Consider the following 20,563-nt stretch of genomic DNA (forward strand, 5'->3'; position numbering starts at 1 on the left):
GTTCTGTTTCTAAACTGTGGAAAGAAAGTATGCTAGTATTTTAGGAAGCATGATTAGGCATATATGTTCTAAAGAGCTGGTCTGAAATTCAAATATCTACAAAGGACATTCTTTCCTATTGAAAAATTAACTTTCTGCTGTATAATAAATTTATATTACAAACTAATCATTTTAGCAACGGTACATTAATAGTGTATGTTGGATAGGTAGGTCTTTTATTATACCCAAGTGATTGTATATGTTGATAAAAATTTTTTTGAGAGGCTGGATCAGATTAAGATATATGAGAAAATTTAGCACTGGCTGGGAGAGAGTAATTAGGTTATCACAGTTATCATAATCTGTCAACTTAAACTTTTGGTCTTTGGAGCCAAAACTAGTCGCAAATACATAGTACTCATCTTGTCCCTAATAGTCTTCCAAATGGTAAAAAGCTGTTTTATTGATTTTATTTTAATAATGTACGTTTCTGCTCATACTCAGTAATTTTTTTTAAATAAATTATTTCCATGCTAATACTGACTTAAGTCTTAAACTTATATAAGGTCTGTATTGTAAGAATCATACTTCTATTTTTCCTGCAGAATATGCAGGGTTTTTTTCTTCAGAGACCTTACTTTCTTCCTAACTTAGGTCCATTTAAGGAATAGGGGAATATACTTAGTGTGAAACATAAGGTTTTCCTTTTTTGTTTGCTTTGGCTTGACTTTTGCAATATTTTTTTTCAAGAAAACACTTGGTAGACGGGATTCAAGTGATGATTGGGAGATTCCTGATGGGCAGATCACAGTGGGACAAAGAATTGGATCCGGGTCATTTGGGACAGTCTACAAGGGAAAGTGGCATGGTATGTATGTGATACAGTGACCTTGTCACAAATTATAATAATAGGAAATTTTAATAATTTTTATTTTAAAAAAAAATCAAAGGGAGTATTCAGTGTTTGCACCATTAAGCTATTTTGATCAGACGCAAGAGTCCTCCAAAAGTTTATAACAAAATTATGGGAAGCAGAAACTGAATTCATGGCTACCAGCAATCCTATCATTGTACTGCAATAATAATTTTTAAATATGATGATCCTCCAGGTGAGCTAGTTCCCCCAGTTTTTTTTTCTTTTCTAAGACTTTCTGCCGGTAATTTTATTTGTATTATTAACCACAAGTGAATGTATAAAAAGAATACTTATCAAAGGAAGAAATGACCAGTAAACATTAAAAATGTTCAGCCTCAGTAGTCATGAAAGAATTGCAAATTCAAAAAATAGAAAACAGGACTTCCGTTGGGACTCAGCAGTTAATGACCTGACTAGCATCCACAAGAACATGGGTTCAATCCCTGGCCTTGCTCAGTGGGTTAAGGATTTGGACGTGAGCTGAGGTGTAGGTCGCAGATGTGGCTCTGATCTCACGTTGCTATGACTGTGGTGTAAGCCAGAGGCTACAGCTCCAATTTGATCCCTAGCCTGGAAACCTCCATATGCTGCGGGTGTGGCCCTAAAAAGACAAAAAAAATCATTATTTGCCTATCACATAGAGAAATATTTTTTAATTCATCATATTTAGAGTTTTGATTGTAATGCTGCTGGTGGGAAGATAAATTGCTACAAATTTTCTGGAGGGCAGTTTGGCATTATGTACCTAGAGCCAACAGTACATAGAACTTTATAATGAGGAAGTAATTGAATAGGAACAAACACATGTATGTTCAAGTATATTTATTAGAGATTTAATATTAATGAAAAATGGAAATGAACTTAATGCCCCTTAATAGAAGATTGGATAAATAGATAACCTCCATGTATAATTATATAGAAATTAACATGGTATGGTAGATCAATTTTTTTTTGTCTTTTGTTGTTGTTGTCGTTGTTGTTGCTATTTCTTGGGCCGCTCCCGCGGCATATTGAGGTTCCCAGGCTAGGGGTTGAATCGGAGCTGTAGCCACCGGCCTACGCCAGAGCCACAGCAACGCAGGATCCGAGCCGTGTCTGCAACCTACACCACAGCTCACGGCAACGCCGGATTGTCAACCCACTGAGCAAGGGCAGGGATCGAACCCACCACCTCATGGTTCCTAGTCGGATTCGTTAACCACTGCGCCACGACGGGAACTCCGTTAGATCAATATTGATATAAAAAGGTGTCCGTGCTATATTGTACAAAGCAGCCTATATGATATTCCATACTATGATGCTACATATAAATATATATAACATTTGTAAATGGCCATCAGTATTTTAGTATACATGTATTTTTTCTGTTGGTTTTTTTTTTTTTCCCTCCCCAGTTTTTCAGGGCCGCACTCGCCACATATGGAGGTTCCCAGGCTAGGGGTTGATTAGATTGGAGCTACAGCTGCCAGCCTATGCCTCAGCCACAGCAATGCGGGATCCGAGCAGAGTCTTGGACCTACACCACAGCTCATGGCAACACCAGATCTTTAACCCACTGAGCAAGGCCAGGGATCCCAAGGATCAAACATGCACCCTCATGGTTCCTAGTCAGATTCGTTTCCGCTGCGCCATGATGGGAACTCCCACAATGGTCATTTCTGAGTGACGTGATTATAGCAGATTTTAATTTTTTTCTTTATGCTTTCAAAATGTTTAATTTCTTTTCTGTCTTTTTAGGGCCTCACCTGCAGCATATGGAGGTTCCCAGGCTAGGGATCAAATTGGAGCTGTAGCTGCCAGCCTACCCCACAGCCACAGCAACACAGGATGCCAGCCTACACCACAGCTCACGGCAATGCTGAATTCTTAACCCACTGAGCGAGACCAGGGGGCGAACTTGTGTCCTCATGGATACTAGTCGGGTTCCTTAACCGCTGAGCCATGACAGGAACTCCAAAATATTTAAGTTTGTAATTTTAAGTTTGATTTTTTTTTTTTTTTACCGTGAGCCCTTTAATATCAGGAAAAATGAATCTTAGTTTAATTATATTGAAATACAGTATACATGCAAAGAACCGTATGTAAGTGTACAAGGAGCTGAAATCTCACAAAGTCAACACCTCTGTTCATTAAGTAGAATACTAGCCACCACATTCTAAAAGTCCTTTCATTCCCTCCACCCCACAAGGGTAACCCCTGAACAGAAATAATACAGTATGTACTCCTTTGTGTCTGGCCCTTTTCACACAAAATTCATCTATATTATTATATAGTTGTAGGTTATTCATTCTCTATGTAGTGTTCATTGTGTCATTATAATATTTCTTTTTCTATCTACTATGTGACAGGCATTTGAATAGTTTTCAATTTGCAGCTATTATGAATGCTGCTGCTATGAATAGTCTGCCTGTCGTTTGGTGAACATGTGTCCATGTGGGTTGGTATATACTAGGGAAGAATTGTGGGGCCAGGAGTAGATACTGCCAACAGTGTTACAAGTGACTGTACCAATTTACCAACCCTTTGGCCTTGTGTGAGAGTACTACCTGTCTCACGTAAAGGTTTTTTTTTTTATAATTTTGATAATTTCCCTAAGGAAAAGAAACAAGTAATCCATGGATTTGAAAAAAAAATGTTAACTACTCTGAAAAAGAAGATCAGGAGTTCCCATCGTGGCGCAGTGGTTAATGAATCCAACTAAGAACCATGAGGTTGCGGGTTCGGTCCCTGCCCTTTCTTAGTGGGTTAAGGATCTGGCGTTGCCGTGAGCTGTGGTGTATGTAGGTCGCAGAAGCGGCTCGGATCCCGCGTTGCTGTGGCTCTGGCGTAGGCCGGTGGCTACAGCTCCGATTCAACCCCTAGCCTGGGAACTTCCATATGCCGCGGGAGCGGCCCAAGAAATAGCAAAAAGACAAGAAAAAAAAAAAAAAGAAAAAGAAGATCATAGCTCTCTATTTCAGCCAAATTCCATGGGGCCTGTCATCTGCAGTTTTTAACATTCAGTTGTGAATGCACCTAATTTAATTTTGTTAAATAACCAGGAAAATATCATGAGTCATTAATTGGTTAAAGCTAAATTCCAGGGGGAAAATGAGATTGACTCTTTTCTTAGATTGGTATTTTTAAATACTGGTATAGGGATATTATTGTTAGTTTAGTTTTTATCTTTAGAAAATTAATGCGGTTTAGGAAGTTAAGGTATAATGTATTTGCAGTTTTATAATGGCATGGATTTAGGCTATGGTAATTAATGAAAATACCTCAGAGCTTTCTATAGTTTTAAATTTTAAAAATTGGGATGACATTTGAAATGGCAATTTCCTTTTAGGTGATGTGGCAGTGAAAATGTTGAATGTGACAGCACCCACACCTCAGCAGTTACAGGCCTTCAAAAATGAAGTAGGAGTACTCAGGTGAGCTTGTATGACTTATATTTTAAAGAGAAGTTATCTTTATCAACTTGTGTTTTCCAGTGATGGTCACTGTTAGCTTCATGGATTTACTAAAAATGGATAAAATAGAGTACATTTTATCTTTATTTCTGTTTAGTATAAACAGAGTATATTTATACTAAAATATGAGTATATTTTATCTTTAACCATATTCTTTTAGCTAGTATGCAATATTATATGGTGTAGCTGATAGAAAAAATTATTTCTTGCATAAATTAATGGAAATAGAATGTTCTGATCACGAGCAGCAATACTTCCATTTATGGAAATAATTTGTTCTATTTCAGAGAGCAGGACAGGGAAGCCAGTGGTGGAAGCTGTAGGAAAATGATTTTTTTCTCAATCTCGCTCCAATTTTTTTTTCTTTTTCTTTTTTGTTAGGGCTGCACCCGTGGCATATGGAGGTTCCCAGGCTAGGGGTCCAGTTGAAGCTACAGCTGCCGGCCTGTGCCACAGCCACAGCAACGCAGGATCCAAGCCGTGTCTGTGACCTACCCCACAGCTCACGACAATGCCAGACCCACTGAGCAAGGCCAAGGATCAAACCCGCAACTTCATGGGTTCCTAGTTGGATTCGTTTCCCCTGTGCCATGACAGGAACTCCTTCCCAAATTTTCTAATAATAGACCCACTTAAAAAAAAAAAAAAGTAGTTCCCACTGTGGCACGGTGGGATCAGTGTTGTCTTTGCAGTGGCTCAGGCAGCTGCAGGGGTGGGAGTTCAATCTCTGGCCTCGCAGAGTGGGTGAAGGATCCAGCATTACCATAGATGTGGTGTGGGTTCCAGCTGCAACTTGGATTGGATCCCTGGCCCGGAGCTTCCATATGCCATGGAGTGGCCAAAAAAAAAAGAGTAATGAAAACAGGCTACAGACTATTTGATGAGAGTCCACATTTTAAGGTATTTAAGTATCCCTAGAGGTGCCTAATATCCCTAGAGGTATATTAAAAAAGATGCTTACGAAAAGGGTAGGATTTATTTATTCTTTTTATTTATTTTTATTTGGTTTGACTTGATTTTTGTCTTTTTAGGGCTGCACCCCGGGCATATGGAAATTTCCAGGCTAGGGGTCAAATCAGAGCTATAGCTGCTGGCCTACACCACAGCCACAGCAACACAAAATCCTAGCTGTATCTGCAACCTATGCCATAACTCACAGCAATGACAGATCCTTAACCCACTGAGCGAAGCCAGGGATCAAACCTACGTCCTCACGGATACTAGTTGTGTTCATTACCACTGAGCCACAGCAGGAACTCCAAAGGGTAGGATTTAGACTGGACAAATTAAATTTTTTTTTCTTCTTACTGCTGCACCTGCAACATATGGAAGTTCGCAGGCCAGGGGTCAAATCGAATGTGCAGCCGCAAGCCTATACAACAGCCACAGTAGCACCAGATCTGCACTGCATCTGTGACCTGTGCTGCACCTTGCAGCAACAGTGGATCCTTAACCCGCTGAGCAAGGCCAGGGATCAAACCTGCATCCTCACAGAAAGAGCATTGGGTCCTTAACCTGCTGGGCCACAGTGGGAAATCCCTTTTGAAAAATATGTTTTTCTGACCACATCTTACTGATAAGTAGACTGCTTTGGCCCCCATTTTTTAAGATTTGCTAAAGTTTATCAATTACTATCACATTTCTTTTTTACAGGAAAACTCGACACGTGAATATCCTACTCTTCATGGGTTATTCAACAAAGCCACAACTGGCTATTGTTACCCAGTGGTGTGAGGGCTCCAGCTTATATCATCATCTCCACATCATTGAGACCAAATTCGAGATGATCAAACTTATAGATATTGCACGGCAGACTGCACAGGGCATGGAGTAAGTGCCATTTTGTTTAATCTCTTATAAATTACTTTTGAAGGCTTGAGGATATTTTAAAGGTTTTAGCTGTTACTTTGAATTGCATTTTCATTTACCATCCAGCTACATGTGGATACTTTTAACTAATGCCTAGCAGTATGCTATTAGAAATAAAATATAGTCTAGTATAGTACAATCTTCAAAACATATATCAAATATTTATTAATAAATGTGTAACTGCAAATTTATGTTGAGCATGCTGTCATTTAGCTAAGCAATAAAGGTTTAAAAGACATATATTGGCCAAAAAAAATAAAACCCCATTAAAAATTCATAAACAGTTATTGAAGTATATAAAATGATTGTTCGTTATCCTTTCAGACTATTTTCTCAATGTGCACATATTTTCTACTGAAAAATAATCGTCTGCATGAAATAAGATGAAATATAAAGTAAAACGAAAATTCTGATCCTTTTTAAGGATTTCAAGGTGACTTGTTCATATCCATTGAATTTTGCTGTGTAATTTAAGAGATAAAGTTACCTTATAAAATTTATCATAAGCCAATAGGAAACCGACTATGAAGAATAAGTTTTGCATGCCAAATACAAATAAATAGGTAAATCAAACGATAAAATTGGGAGCTCTCTTGCGGTACCGTAGGTTAAGGATCTGGTGTTGTCACTGCAGAGGCTTGGGTCAGTGCTGTGGTTTGGATTCAATCCCTGGTCTAGGAACTTCCACATGCCACAAGCATGGCGAAAACAACCAACCAACCAAAAAAACGTAAAATTAAATTAATTGTGAAAGCACTTAGATAAAAAAATTGAGGCGTTCCTGTCCTGGCTCAATGGTTAACGAACCTGACTAGTATCCATGGGTACATGGGTTCAATCCCTGGCCTCGATTAGCAGGTTAAGCGGGTTAAGGATCCGGCATTGCAGTGAGCTCTGGTGTAGGTTGCAGACACGGCTCAGATCTCGTGTTGCTATGGCTATGGTGTAGGCTGGTGGCTACAGCTCCAATTCGACCTCTAGTCTGGGAACTTCTATATGCCGCAGGTGTGGCCCTAAAAAGACAAAAAACAAACAAAAATTTTTAGTAAAATATAAATTTAAAAACTATGGATAGTTTAAAATATGCATGTATCTTATTTCAATATTTTATTGTATACAAATGGCTTTCACATGCTGAGGTCATTATGTCATTTGATCTTTATAATGTCATGAAGTAAATACTTTTTATTTTCTGTTTACAGTCAAGGAAACTGAGGCTTCTAGAAATGACTTGTCTAAGGCTATACATTTAATTAACAGCAACAAAACTGTTTAACTCAGAGTTTTTTACTCCCAAGCCCTTATTCTTTCTCCAAAACTACTATACTACTTTTGCATTACAAAAATTAGAATAAAAAGGTAAAAGAGTATGTATGTACTAATTAATACATAAAACTCTGACTCAAGATATTTTATAGCAAATAAGCTAGAAGCAAGACTCAAAACCAGGTCTAGCTCTCATATCTTTCCATGGTCCCACCCTCTCCGTCTCAAAACTAGGCAATATATCTATAATTTAGATTGTTTATAAGCCTGTGTTCAACCAAAATCCTTATTCCAGGAAATTATTACCTCCTTCAGAAATATTCCCACTCATCCAATAGACTTTAAAACAATTCCACTTTTCATGTAAATTAGAATCTGCTGGCGTTGCCATGAGCTTGGTGTAGGCCAAGAGCTGCAGCTCCTATTTGACTCCTAGCCTGGGAAGCTCCATGTGCTGCAAGTGCAGCCCTAAAAAGCCAAAAAAAAAAAAAAGTTAGAATCTGAATCTGTGCAAATCCAAAGGGTTACATTAAAATCTTGTGAAAAGTAAACCATGGTCCGAATAGTGAACATTGAGAGAGAAAAAAGGTTCTTTCTGTTCCCACCCCTCCAGTTTCTTGCTATTCCTTCTGCAGGCCAAGCGTGTTCTTTGCTCAGGGCCTTTGTACTTTTCTCTTTCTGGGATAAGTACTTTTGCCACAAATATTCATAGAGCTTCTCTCATGTCTCTGTTCATATGTTGCGTTTTTTTGTTTGTTTGTTTTTTTAGGGCCACACCCACGGCATGTGGAGGTTCCCAGGCCTGGGTTCTAATCGGAACTACACCTGCCAGCCTACACCACAGCCACAGCAACGTGGGATCCAAGCAGCGTCTGCGAACTACACCACAGCTCACGGCAACACCGGATCCTTAATCTACTGAGCAAGGCCAGGGATCAAATCCGTAACCTCATGGTTCCTGGTCGGACTTGTTTCTGCTGTGCGACAACAGGAACTCCCACATGTTGCCTTTTAAAGGAAGACTTTTCCAGTCACATTATATAATTAACGTTCCTACCCACTCTGTCCCTCTATACCCCATTCTTGTTTTTAACACCCAACTCCATATGACATGTTTGTTAATTACTGTCTGACATCCCCACTAGAATACAAGCCGTACATGGCAGTGCTCTTGTTTTGTTCATTGTTTTATCTCTGATGCCTAGAGCAAGGCCTGGGCTGAGATAGGTAAGAATTAAAAAATGAAAGAATGAATCCACACAACTGAATATTCTTGATAAGTTTACCTTCCAGAAGAGAGAGCAGCCAAATCCTTCTCATATCAAAACTGAGAAATGTCAAGGAAAGGAAAAATAGTCAAAGGAGTAATTAAAGAATAAGAGAGAGGAAAAGGCTTTTGCTCTACACAGAGGCGGCAGAATTGAATGGTATTAAAAATTGCTTTAGAAACAGTGATGTGGCGTGAAGTGCCAGTGTTGAAACGAGAAGTGGCAGTAGAGAAGACGACTGTCAAACTGGAATGGTTCTGTAGTCTGGGGGTAGTTAGTGAAGAGGCAGTATTTCCCATTGCTTTACAGCTCAGAATCTGTCAGTATAAAACTTTACGTCTCTTTATTTTCTCTTGAAATACTTTGCTTACATTTTTAAGTAAATCTTACTATACGATGAGTGTATCTGGCTGTGAAGGTACATCATCCTACAAGCTTATTCTATATTTTAATGGATGAAAAAGTATTAGTTATACAATTTAGGCCTTCCAACAGATTATTATTATTATTTTTAGGGCCGCACCCTTGGCATATGGAGGTTCCCAGGCTAGGGGTCTAATCAGAGCTACAGCTGCCAGCCTGTGCCAGAGCCACAGCAATGCAGGATCCGAGCTGCATCTGCGACCTACACCACAGCTCATGGCAACGCCGGATCCTTAACCCACTTGAGCAAGCCCAGGGATCGAACCCTCAACCTCATGGTTCCAAGTCGGATTCATTTCTGCTGTGCCATGATGGGACTTCCCAGATTATTATTATTTTTCTTTACCAGCTTAAAATTAACCAAAGAAGATACAGTTTCCTTTTTTTCCCTTTCAATTCTTTTTAAGAAAATATGTGCAACTGGTTAAATGCACCAGCACATTTTTAGTTTCTCCAATCTTTTTGGCAGATTGAAAATCTTATTGAAATGGTGTGTGGTTTTCACATTTAAGTGACAGATTTTTGCTCTCTTGAAATGCCACTAAAACTGTAATAATGATTTTTTTTGTAAAAGCATGATCATATAAAAATAGAGATAACGGAGAGGAAGATAAAAGTAGCAATAACATTTTAGAAGCTAGAAAGCATATGGGATAGTGATAGTGGACATGGCATACCCCCCAAAAAACCAGATTATTAGTTGGCAATGGGGAAATGAAAACGAACCTGATTTATACGACAGAATCCTCAAGTCTTAGAAACTGGCAGTGTGATGTTATCTCCAGAGGAGGAAGAGTGCATAAATGAAAAAGCCTGTCTGAAATGTTTCTCTAAATCGCTTCTCCTGCTCTGCACCTCTGGGTGGCTTACCCTTCCCTACCTGGCAGTACACTGGAAATGTATTCTCTGGAAAGGGGAGATACAAAGATCTCTGGACAGGAAACACAGGGAAATGGCAGGGACAGAGGACGTTGAGTGACCGCCTACCAAGGGATGAATGCAGAGTACCCAGCACTGTCTTTTCATTTGACTCCCCGAGTGCTAGCAGCCAAACCTTCCTCTTTGGGCAGGAGCTTGGAAGAGTCTTCTCTGAGAAATCTTACCAGCCGGAGGAAAGACCCAGGAATTCTGCCTAGATGAGAGTGCATGGGAGCTCAAAAGCAAGAAGCCCGTCTGTGTGCTCAGAGCTTTCAGACATCTTTTTAGTCTCACTTAGTCTGAGTAAAGACAAGTTATCTCCCAAATACCAGACATCAGAGGGCAGGTCTCTGATGCCGATGAGAGAGACCAAATGGGGAAAAGACAACCAGGAGTAAACACACTCAGGGCAAGGAGGAGGGATTCCCCCCTCCAAAAAAACCCAAAAAACCAAAAACCCACAATCCTATCCGTTTCCTCAAAGGTAGATTTTCTATCCATGAAGTAAGAACAGATGCTTTATAAGGAATATTCAGATGCGGAAAAAAAGTTAAAATTTACAATATACTGAAAAATTACAGTCAATTTAAACATTTGAATGTAGAATTCTTTTTCCACTGACCTCTACCATCATTTCACAAAGGAAAGAACAAGCTAGATGTAGCTGAGCAGTAAATCCATAGACCATTTTTTTTTAATTTGCTTGTTTTTATTTTATTTTTAAAATTTTTTTGGCTGTGCCCACAGCATGTGGAAGTTCCTAGGCTAGGGATCAAACCCATACCACAGCAGCAACCCAAGCCACTGCAGTGACAGTGTCAGATCCTTAACCTGCTGTGCCCAAGAGGACTCCCATAGACTCAATAGCTGCTTAATAATGTACTTCTGCAAAGGCTTCGTTTTAAATAATCTACTCCCTGAATGATTTCCAGATCCTGTTGAAAGTCATTTTTTCTGACTACTTTCCAAAACTTATTCTAAAATCACAAAGTAGGAGTTCTCTTGTGGCACAGCAGGTTAAGGATCAAGCATTGTCAAGCTGTGGTACAGCTTCAATCCCTGGCCCAGTAATTCCCACACACTACTAGGTGCGGTCAAAAAAGAAAAAAAGAAAATGAAGTCACAGGGTATAGCAGAACAAGAGCATACTAATTCATTGTATAAAGTCCTGGGGTCACGGTCATTCATAAGATAAAATGTTTAGTAATTAGGAAGGTTGAATCATTAGGACGTTCAAATGTGTCACCTTAATTGGATTACAGAATATAAGCATATGGTGGTTAGGTGACATTTTTCCTGTGTGGTTCGGTCCTCCCTCCTCAGTAAAAGATTATTTCTGATTCCTAGGTTAACTTTAAGAGAGCAGAGCTATTCTTTTTTTTTTTTTTTTTTGGGCTTTTTCGGGCCACACCAGCAGCCTACTGAGGTTCCCAGGCTAGGGGTTGAATCAGAGTTGTAGCTGCTGGCCTACACCATAGCTCACAGCAACACCAGATCCTTAACCAACTAAGGAAGGCCAGGGATCGAACCTGCATCCTCATGGATGCTAGTTGGATTTGTTTCCACTGAGCCATGATGGGAACTCCAAGAGCAGACCTATTCCAGGGGTAGATAGATATTTAAAGATTCACTGTTAGGAATCAGGGTTCGTGTAGTATCTGTATCACCTTCTCACCTGACAGTCATTGATTCTGCATAAGGACCAGGATATTTTAAGAATAATATTATTAGTAAAGAAATCTCAGGAATTGCCTGTCATATCATTTGCAGGATTTTCATTAAAGCCTAATATTTATTATATAATTTTAAATTTAGCTTTATTAGAAAATTTACTGGGAGTTCTCACTGTGGCTCAGTGGTAACAAACCTGACTAGTATCCATGAGGATACGGGTTCAATCCCCGGCCTCTCCCAGTAGGTTAAAGATCCAGCATTGCCATGAACTGTGGTGTAGGTCACAGACACAGCTTGGATCTGGTGTTGCGATGGCTGTGGTGTAGGCCAGCAGCTGCAGCTCCAACTCAGCCGCTAGACTGGGAACTTGGATATGCTACAAGCGCAGCCCTAAAAAGCAAAAAAAAAAAAAAAAAAGAAGAAGGAAGAAGAAGAGGCGTTCCCGTCGTGGCTCAGTGGTTAACAAACCCGACCAGCATCCATGAGGACTCAGGTTCGATCCCTGACCTTGCTCAGAGGGTTGAGGATGCAGTGCTGCCATGAGCTATTGTGTAGGTTGCAGACGCAGCTCGGATATCGCATTGCTATAGCTGTGGCATAGGCTGGTGACTACAGCTCCGATTGGGCCCCTAGCCTGGGAACCTCCATATACTGCAGGTGAGGCCCTAAAAGAAAGACAAAAAAAAGAGACAGAGGGACTTTAGGACTTACACTGTGGCGCAGTGGGTTAAGAATCTAACTGCAGGAGTTCCCGTCGTGGCTCATTGGTTAACGAATCCGACTAGGAACCATGAGGTGGTGGGTTCGATCCCTGGCCTTCCTCAGTGGCTTAAGGATCTGGTGTTGCCATGAGCCGTGGTGTAGGTCGCAGACTCAGCTCAGGTCTGGCGTTGCTGTGGCTGCAGCTCCAATTCAACCTCTAGCCTGGGAACTTCCATATGCCACGGGTGTGGCCTTATAAAGAAAAAAAAAAAGTTGTGGAGGTCCCTTCCTTGATCCCACTTCCCTCTCAAGCTATCACCTCAGTCCTCTTTTTTCTTTTACAGTGAAACTTCTCACAAGAGTTGTTGATATTCACTCTAATTTATTTCCTCCCCTTTTATCTTGGACCCCACTCCAATCAGGCTTTTGGCCCTGACATGTCAGTGAAATATCTCTGAATGAGATAGTTACCATGTTGCGAGTGCTAGTGGTTACATACTCAGCCCTTAATTTGTTCGACCCATCAGGTACATGATGCAGTTAATCACACTCTTCTTCATGAAACCCCTTCTTGATCCCTTATTACTAAGAATGTGGTCTGAGTAACATCTCTACCACCTGGGAGCCTTTTTAAAATGTTGAGTTTTAGGTACCACCCCAGATCTTTGAATTGAAGGCTGTATTTTAACAAGCTCCCTAAGTGATTTGTGTTGATATGACAGTTTAAGAAGCACTGCTTTAAATCATATTCTCCTGAGTTTCCTTCTACTTTACATCTGTTCTTCTCATCTAGTTTTTCAGCTCTCTAACCTCTCAATATTAGAATAATCCAAGGATTACATTCCCTCGGTGATCTCATCCAGTTTTATGACTCAAAGTGCCATTTAATTAGCATTTCAATGCCAGTCTCCAGCCAGTTCATTTGCTCTGAACTCCAGACTAGCATATCTAACTGCTCACCATCACTTGATTGTCTAAAGGACATCTCAAATTTAATATGTCTAATATTTAGGTCCTAATCTTTTCCCTCAAGCCTGCCCTTCCTACACCCTTTGCATCTCAGTAACTGGCAGCTTTCTTCTTCCAGCTGCGGATGTCTCACATTTTGTACTGAATTTGTGACCTCTTTTTTTCACACTACACAACCAGTCTATTAATGAGATCCTGTTGGTTCTATCTTTAAAATATATTTCGAATCTTACGACTTCTCATCACCTATTTTGCTATCACCTGAATTCAAACCACAGTTATCTTGGAGTTCCAGCTGTGGCGCAGTGGGTTAAGAATCCAACAGGAGTTCCCGTCGTGGTGCAGTGGTTAACAAATCCGACTAGAAACCATGAGGTTGCGGGTTTGGTCCCCGGCCTTGCTCAGTGGGTTAAGGATCCACCGTTGCTGTGAGCCGTGGTGTAGGTTGCAGACGCGGCTTGGATCCTGCGTTGCTGTGGCTCTGGCATAGGCCGGCAGCTACAGCTCCAATTCAACCCCTAGCCTGGGAACCTCCATATGCCATGGGAGCTGCCCTAGAAAAGGCAAAAAGACAAAAATAAACAAATAAATTAAAAAAAAAAAAAGAATCTGACAGCTGCAGCTCAGGTAGCTGCAGAAATGCGAGTTTGATCCCTGGTGCCGCACAGTGGGTCAGGGATCCGATGTTGCTGCACCTGTGACTGATTCAGTCCCCGGCCTGGGAACTTCCATATGCTGTGGGTGTGGGCATAAAAACAAAAACAAAAACAAAAGAGTTGTCTCTTCACTAGGTTAGTGCCTTGCTTCCACACTTATACCTACCTTTCATTTATTCTCAACACAGCAGCCAGAGTGATCCTTTTAAGACCTAGGTCAGATTCTGTGGCTCCTCTGCTTCTCCAGTGCCTTCACAATTGATGCAGAGAGGAAACCAAAGTCCTTATGATAGTCTCTTCTCAACGTGACCAGCGCCGAAACCCTTCCTCCCCCACAGCCCAATTTTTATTACCTCTCAGCTCATTTACTACTCTTCTCCCTCGTTTTCTGTTCTGAGCCAGTTTGGCTTCTCTGTCATTCGTAAATCATGGGAAGCATACACCTGCCTTAGGACTTTGTCCTTGCTAGTCTCTCTGCCTGCTGTGTTTTTATCCCACGTCTGTACGACTCTCTCCCTCCCTTCCTTTGAATCTTTACTCAAAATGTCCTTTGAAGAGAGGCCTTCCCTGGCCTAAATTACAACCCCTGCAATTTAGCATTTTCTGTCTCCCACCTCTGCAGTACTATATATTCTATTGCTACATCTTTTTTTTTTTGTCTTTTGTCTTTTGTTGTTGTTGTTGCTATTTCTTGGGCCGCTCCCGCGGCACATGGAGGTCCCCAGGCTAGGGGTGGAATCGGAGCTGTAGCCACCGGCCTACGCCAGAGCCACAGCAACGCGGGATCCGAGCCGCGTCCGCAACCCACACCATAGCCCACGGCAACGCCGGATCGTCAACCCACTGAGCAAGGGCAGGGACCGAACCCGCAACCTCATGGTTCCTAGTCGGATTCGTCAACCACTGCGCCACGACGCAAACTCCGCTACATCTTTTTTATATTCTATCTTCCATACTAACATACAAGCCCCGTGAGGATAGGGATTTTCTGCTTTATCTCCAAGACTTAGAACCATTGTTGCATAGAACATAGTGGGCTTTCAATAAATCGTGTTAAATGAAAGAGGAGTTCCCATCGTGGCTCAGTGGAAATGAATCCGACTAGTAACCATGAGGTTGCAGGTTTGACCCCAGGCCTCGCTCAGTGGGTTAAGGATCCCGCATTGCTGTGAGCTGTCGTGTAGTAGATGCGGCCTGTATCTGGCATTCCTGTGGCTGTGGTGTAGATGGCAGCTGTAGTTCCAGTTCGACCCCTAGCCTGGGAGCCTCCATATGCCTCGGGTGCAACCCTGAAAAGCTAAATCAATAAATAAATAATAAATGAAAAAAATAACCAGTGAAGGTAAACATTATGCTCTCCATTTTACAGTTTAGAACACCAGAGCTTAGAGAAATTATGTCATATACCCAAAGTCATATGGCTAGTAAGTGACATGGTTGGATTTCAGACCCAAACCTGTACACTCAAAATCTATGACCTTGGAGTTCCCGTTGTAGCTCAGTGGTAATGAACCCAACTAGTATCCATGAGGACACAGGTTCGATCCCTGACCTCCCTCATTGGGTCAAGGATCCGGTGTTGCCATGAGCTGTGGTATAGGTCCCATACATGTCTTGGATCCCATGTTGAATTGGCTGTGGTGTAGGCCGGCAGCTGTAGCTCCGATTCAGCCCCTATCCTGGGAACTTCCACATGCCCCCGGTGAGACCCTAAAAAGCAAACAAGCAAAAAACCATGCCCTTTCCACTATTCCTCTCTGGTCATGTCGCTTAGGTCCTGTGGGCTCTGGTTTTCTCATCAGCATAATTCCCATTGATCTCTGGCCCAGGATCTTTCCCATGCCACAAGCACAGCCAAAAAAGAAAAAGACAAAGGAAAAGAGGATAGCATGGTTTTTGCTCTTCCATCCATATGATATTCCATGTTTACAATGCATTTTCATTTTTTATCTTCAGGCCAGTGCTGTTCTTAAAGAACTATGATGAGAGTATTTTCAAAAGAGGGAAATTATTTGTAGAAATTCACCAGTTGACCCTAAAATGTATATGGAAATGCAGTGGTTAAGGTAGTCAAGACAGTTATGAAAAAGAACAAAATTAAAGGACTTTCAGGGCGAAATTTGTATGTTTGTTTGTTTCTTAGCTGGGACCTGCAAAAGATATACAAATGGCATATTCATGGACTAGAAAACTCAATGTTGGTTTTTTGGGGGGATTTTTTTGTCTTTTAAGGGCCACACCCATGGAGGTTCCCAGGCTAGGGGTCAAATCAGAGCTTTAGCCACAGGCCTACGTAGGTGTAAATCTTTGTAGCCTAAAGATAGGAAAGGTTTCTTAAGGCACAAAAAATAAAGACCATAAAAGAAAAAGAAAAAAAATTCATAAATTGGACTTCATCAAGATTCAGAACTTTTACTTTTCAAAAGAAACTATTGCTTTTAGGCCAGCAGCTGTAGCCAGTTTGATCCCTCACCTGGGAACTTCCATACGCCGTGGGTGTGGCCCTAAAAAAGCAAAAACAAACAAGCAAAACAGAAAGAAAAAGGCAAGATCAAGTGAAAAATCTAAGTAAAAGTAGAATTTACACTACTATGAACTGCTGAAAAGTGTATATGAACTCCATTTATTTTAAAGTGGTAAATGATTACTGCCTACCCAGGAGTAGCAGGATGACATTCTCTTTAATTTTGCTCACATTCCACATTGTGATTATGAGGGGAGTGGAGGGTATCAAAGTAGAATGGAAGCTGTATTTGGATAAAATAACACCTCATCACCACCATTATACTAGTTCAATCACCTAGTTAAATTCTCTGTTGGTGTCTGAGAAGAGATGCAGCTTGCTGTGTGAAGTCCGATGAACTTTTTTGAAATTATGTAGTTATTAGATGAAAGAGGACTGAAATGCTAATGTCTGTGTAGGCCAGTTATTTGATTTTAGAAATAGTTAAAAATAGGGGTTCCCACTGTGGCAAAGTGGGTTAAGATCCCTTCTTGTGGAGTTCCCGTTGTGGCACAGTGGTTAACGAATCCGACTAGGAACCATGAGGTTGCGGGTTCGGTCCCTGCCCTTGCTCAGTGGGTTAAGGATCCGGCGTTGCCGTGAGCTGTGGTGTAGGTTGCAGACGCGGCTCGGATCCTGCGTTGCTGTGGCTCTGGTGTAGACCGGTGGCTACAGCTCCGATTGGACCCCTAGCCTGGGAACCTCCATGTGCCGAGGGAGCGGCCCAAAGAAATAGCAAAAAGACAAAAAAAAAAAAAAAGATCCCTTCTTGTTTTTGTGGTGGTGAGGGTTCAGTCCTTGTCCCCACACAGTGGGTTAAGGATCCAGCATTGCTGCAAGTTGTGGTATATGTTGCAACTGCAGGTCAAATTCTGTCCCTTGCCCAGGAACTTCCATGTGTTGTGGGTTCAGCCAAAAAAAAAAAAAGTCAAATAAAGCAGAAACTTTGAGAAAAGTTTGAGGCTTTTATAAATAGAGTAGACTGGTATGTTGGGCAACTGATGTAGGCATGACATTTGAATTTCAGCAAGGTATTTGAATAATATCTCTCATGGTATTCTTGAGGATAAGATAGAGATACATGACATACATGAAGAATTTAACTAGGGTCATAGCTATATATTTATCATACCTGAAGCTCTTAAGCTAGAAGGAGATTTTTATGTCATTCCTCTCTTGAATATGACTAGTGTATTTACAGATAACTTAAATGAGGCCATCATTAACAGGCTGATCTTTTAAAATTTATTTTTCAGTGAAAACTAAAATTTTAATAAACTGAAATTATAGGTCATGTCTACAAAATGTGAAATCTTATCCAGGTCCAAAAAAGCGAAGTATACAAATGTCAAATGCAGGAATTTTTTTATTTTTTATTTTTTGGTCTTTTTGCCTTTTCTAGGGCTGCTCCCATGGCATATGGAGGTTCCCAGACTAGGGGTAGAATCGGAGCTGTAGCCCCCAGCCTATGCCAGAGCCACAGCAACGCAGGATCCGAGCCGAGTCTGCGACCTACACCACAGCTCATGGCAACACCGGATCCCTAACACACTGAGCAAGGCCAGGGATCAAACCGGCAACCTCACGCTTCCTAGTCGGATTCATTAACCACTAAGCCATGACGGGAACTCCAGGAAATGGTTCAATAGATGGTTTTTTTCCCACCATAAGGAAGATGAAAATGAGTGGCGGGGGGCGGGGGCACGGTCCCTTTGTTTTTTGAGATTCCACATGTGAGATAATACAGTATTTGTCTTTCTGACTTATTTCACTTAGCATAATGCCCTCAAATTCCATCCATGTTGTCTCAGACGGCAGGATTTCCTTCTTTTTTTGGCTGAATAATATTCTCATTTGTATGTGTCACATTTTCTTCATCCATTCATGGATACTTAGGTTGTTTCCGTGTCTTCGTTGTCGTGAATAATGCTGCAGTAAACATGAGGGTGCAGGTATCTCTTTGAGATCCGGATTGTAGAATTTTTGGATATATACCCAGAATTTGGATTGCTAGTACTTCATATGGTAATTCTATTTTTAATTTTTTGAGGAACTTCCATTGTGTTTTCTATAGCGGCTGCAGGTATTTATCATCAGCAGGACGCAAAGATTCCCCTTTCTCTGCTTCCCGCCAGTGCTTGTTCTTTCTGACAGATGCGAGGTGCTGTCTCCTTGTGGGTCTGACTTGCGTTTCCCTGGCGATGGCGATGTTGAATGCCTTTTCCTGTACCTCCTGGCTATCTGTGTGTCTTCGCTGGAAAAATGTCTGTTCTTAAAAATAGATTGGGGGTTTTGCCATTGAGTTCTTTGTATTTTTTAGATATCCCTTTATCAGATGTATGATTTGCACATATTTTCTCCCCATTGGTAGGTTGCCTTTTCAGTTTTTTGGTGGTTTCCTGTGCTGTGCAGAAGCTTTTGGTTTGATGTTGTCTCACTTGTTTGTTTTTGCTTTTGTTCTCTTTGCTTTTGGTGTCAAACCCAAACAAATCATCAAGACCAATTGTCAAGGAGCTTATCGGGCCTATGTTTTCTTCTAGTTTTATGATTTCAGGTCTTACATTCACAGGGAGGGTGAAGATGAGAATCTCACTCTAGTTTGTGTTAATCAGATCAAATCTAGAGCATTGTATTTACTTTGAGGGTATCATATTATGGTCCTAAAAAATGTTGAAAAACTAAATCTTGGGTAAAACCTTGAAAGAAGTAACAGAGAGAACAAATTTTGTTAGATTGTTTCCCAGCTTTAATATTAAATGATTCTGAGAGTTCCCACCGTGGCCCAGTGGAAACGAATCCGACTAGGAACCATGAGGTTTCAGGTACGATCCCTGGCCTTGCTCAGTGGGTTAAGGATCCGGCTAAGGATCCGGCGTTGGCGTGAGCTGTGGTGTAGGTCACAGATGCGGCTTGGATCCCACATTGCTGTGGCTGTGGTGTAGGCCGGCAGCTGTAGCTGCGATTGTCGAATCGCCCTAGCCTGGGAACCTCCATATGCTGCAGGAGTGGCCCTAGGAAAGGCAAAAAGAAAAAAAAAAAAAGAATACTTTTATCTTCCCGTCTTGTAACTTCATCATACCTCCTCCATGTTTTCAGATGTATCACCCATTTGTTGTTGTTAGTGGTGTTTTTTATCTCAGAGGAGACAACCAGACTTTTCTGTGCACTGAATACCCTATCTCCAGCTGGAAACCCCGAGCTTCACTCCCAACCCCATGACCATTTAGCTCCTTTTCTTTCTAATAACTGTAAGGTCTCCCCATCTTGAAGAGCCTTTTGACTGAGACTTGTTTTTCTCTGTTGCTGAAGAACTTTTTAAACAAAGAAGGCCTGTAACTGACATCACGTTTTCTTTCAGTGGAAGAGTGACAGTGTGATGGTGTACATTAACAGTGGGCCCAGAAAATCATGACAAGATAATTTCAGATTGTGATAAATGCTGTGAAGGAAATAAACAGTATCATGTGAGAGAATAGAGGAGAAAGAGTTACTTTATCTAAATAGGAATCTTAAAAAAAAATTGAGGAAAAAAAGTTTTAAAATCTTGATCTCTGGACAAGGAAATTTAATTGAAGATGAGAGAGCATAAATAATAAACTTAATTATTTGCAAATCTTTCACTTTTAACTGTCCATTACGTAATTTTGATTATAGCATTTGAATTTAAAAGTTTGATTTTAAGGCAGAATTTACTTCCTAATGGTTATTGTCAAATTGAGAAATCTCATGTATCTGTTCTCTCCAGTATTAAATGAAGAAAAATAACCTTGACTATAACCATTATATGCACCTCATTGTCTTTGAAAGAACAGATATGTACCGAATACCTACTACACGCTAGACAGTCTACTAGGCACTGGAGATAAATAGAAATAAACCAGACACAGCTCTTCCCCTCGATAAACTCAACTGAGGCCATTTTTAGGGGTAATAGATGATTTAAACCTATTGACTTTGAAATAGACTCA

The 20,563-nt window shown here is 40.8% G+C and overlaps 1 protein-coding gene across 6 annotated transcripts in view; it reads left to right on the forward strand.

Annotated features, from left to right (window-relative positions):
• The window catches only part of BRAF (B-Raf proto-oncogene, serine/threonine kinase), a 166,358-nt gene that overhangs the window by 118,947 nt on the left and 26,848 nt on the right, over positions 1 to 20,563 (forward strand). For all 6 annotated transcript variants that reach the window (XR_007132716.1, XM_047763813.1, XM_047763810.1 and 3 more), the window contains 3 exons: positions 730 to 847; positions 4,224 to 4,308; positions 6,001 to 6,177. Coding sequence is in view for 5 of the 6 variants with exons in the window: in XM_047763813.1 (XP_047619769.1) it covers positions 730 to 847; positions 4,224 to 4,308; positions 6,001 to 6,177 (380 nt within the window). In the remaining variant the exon portion in view is untranslated. The remainder of the gene's footprint in view (positions 1 to 729; positions 848 to 4,223; positions 4,309 to 6,000; positions 6,178 to 20,563) is intronic.

Source organism: Phacochoerus africanus, chromosome 16, assembly GCF_016906955.1.
Source record: "Phacochoerus africanus isolate WHEZ1 chromosome 16, ROS_Pafr_v1, whole genome shotgun sequence".
Lineage (NCBI taxonomy): Eukaryota > Metazoa > Chordata > Mammalia > Artiodactyla > Suidae > Phacochoerus > Phacochoerus africanus.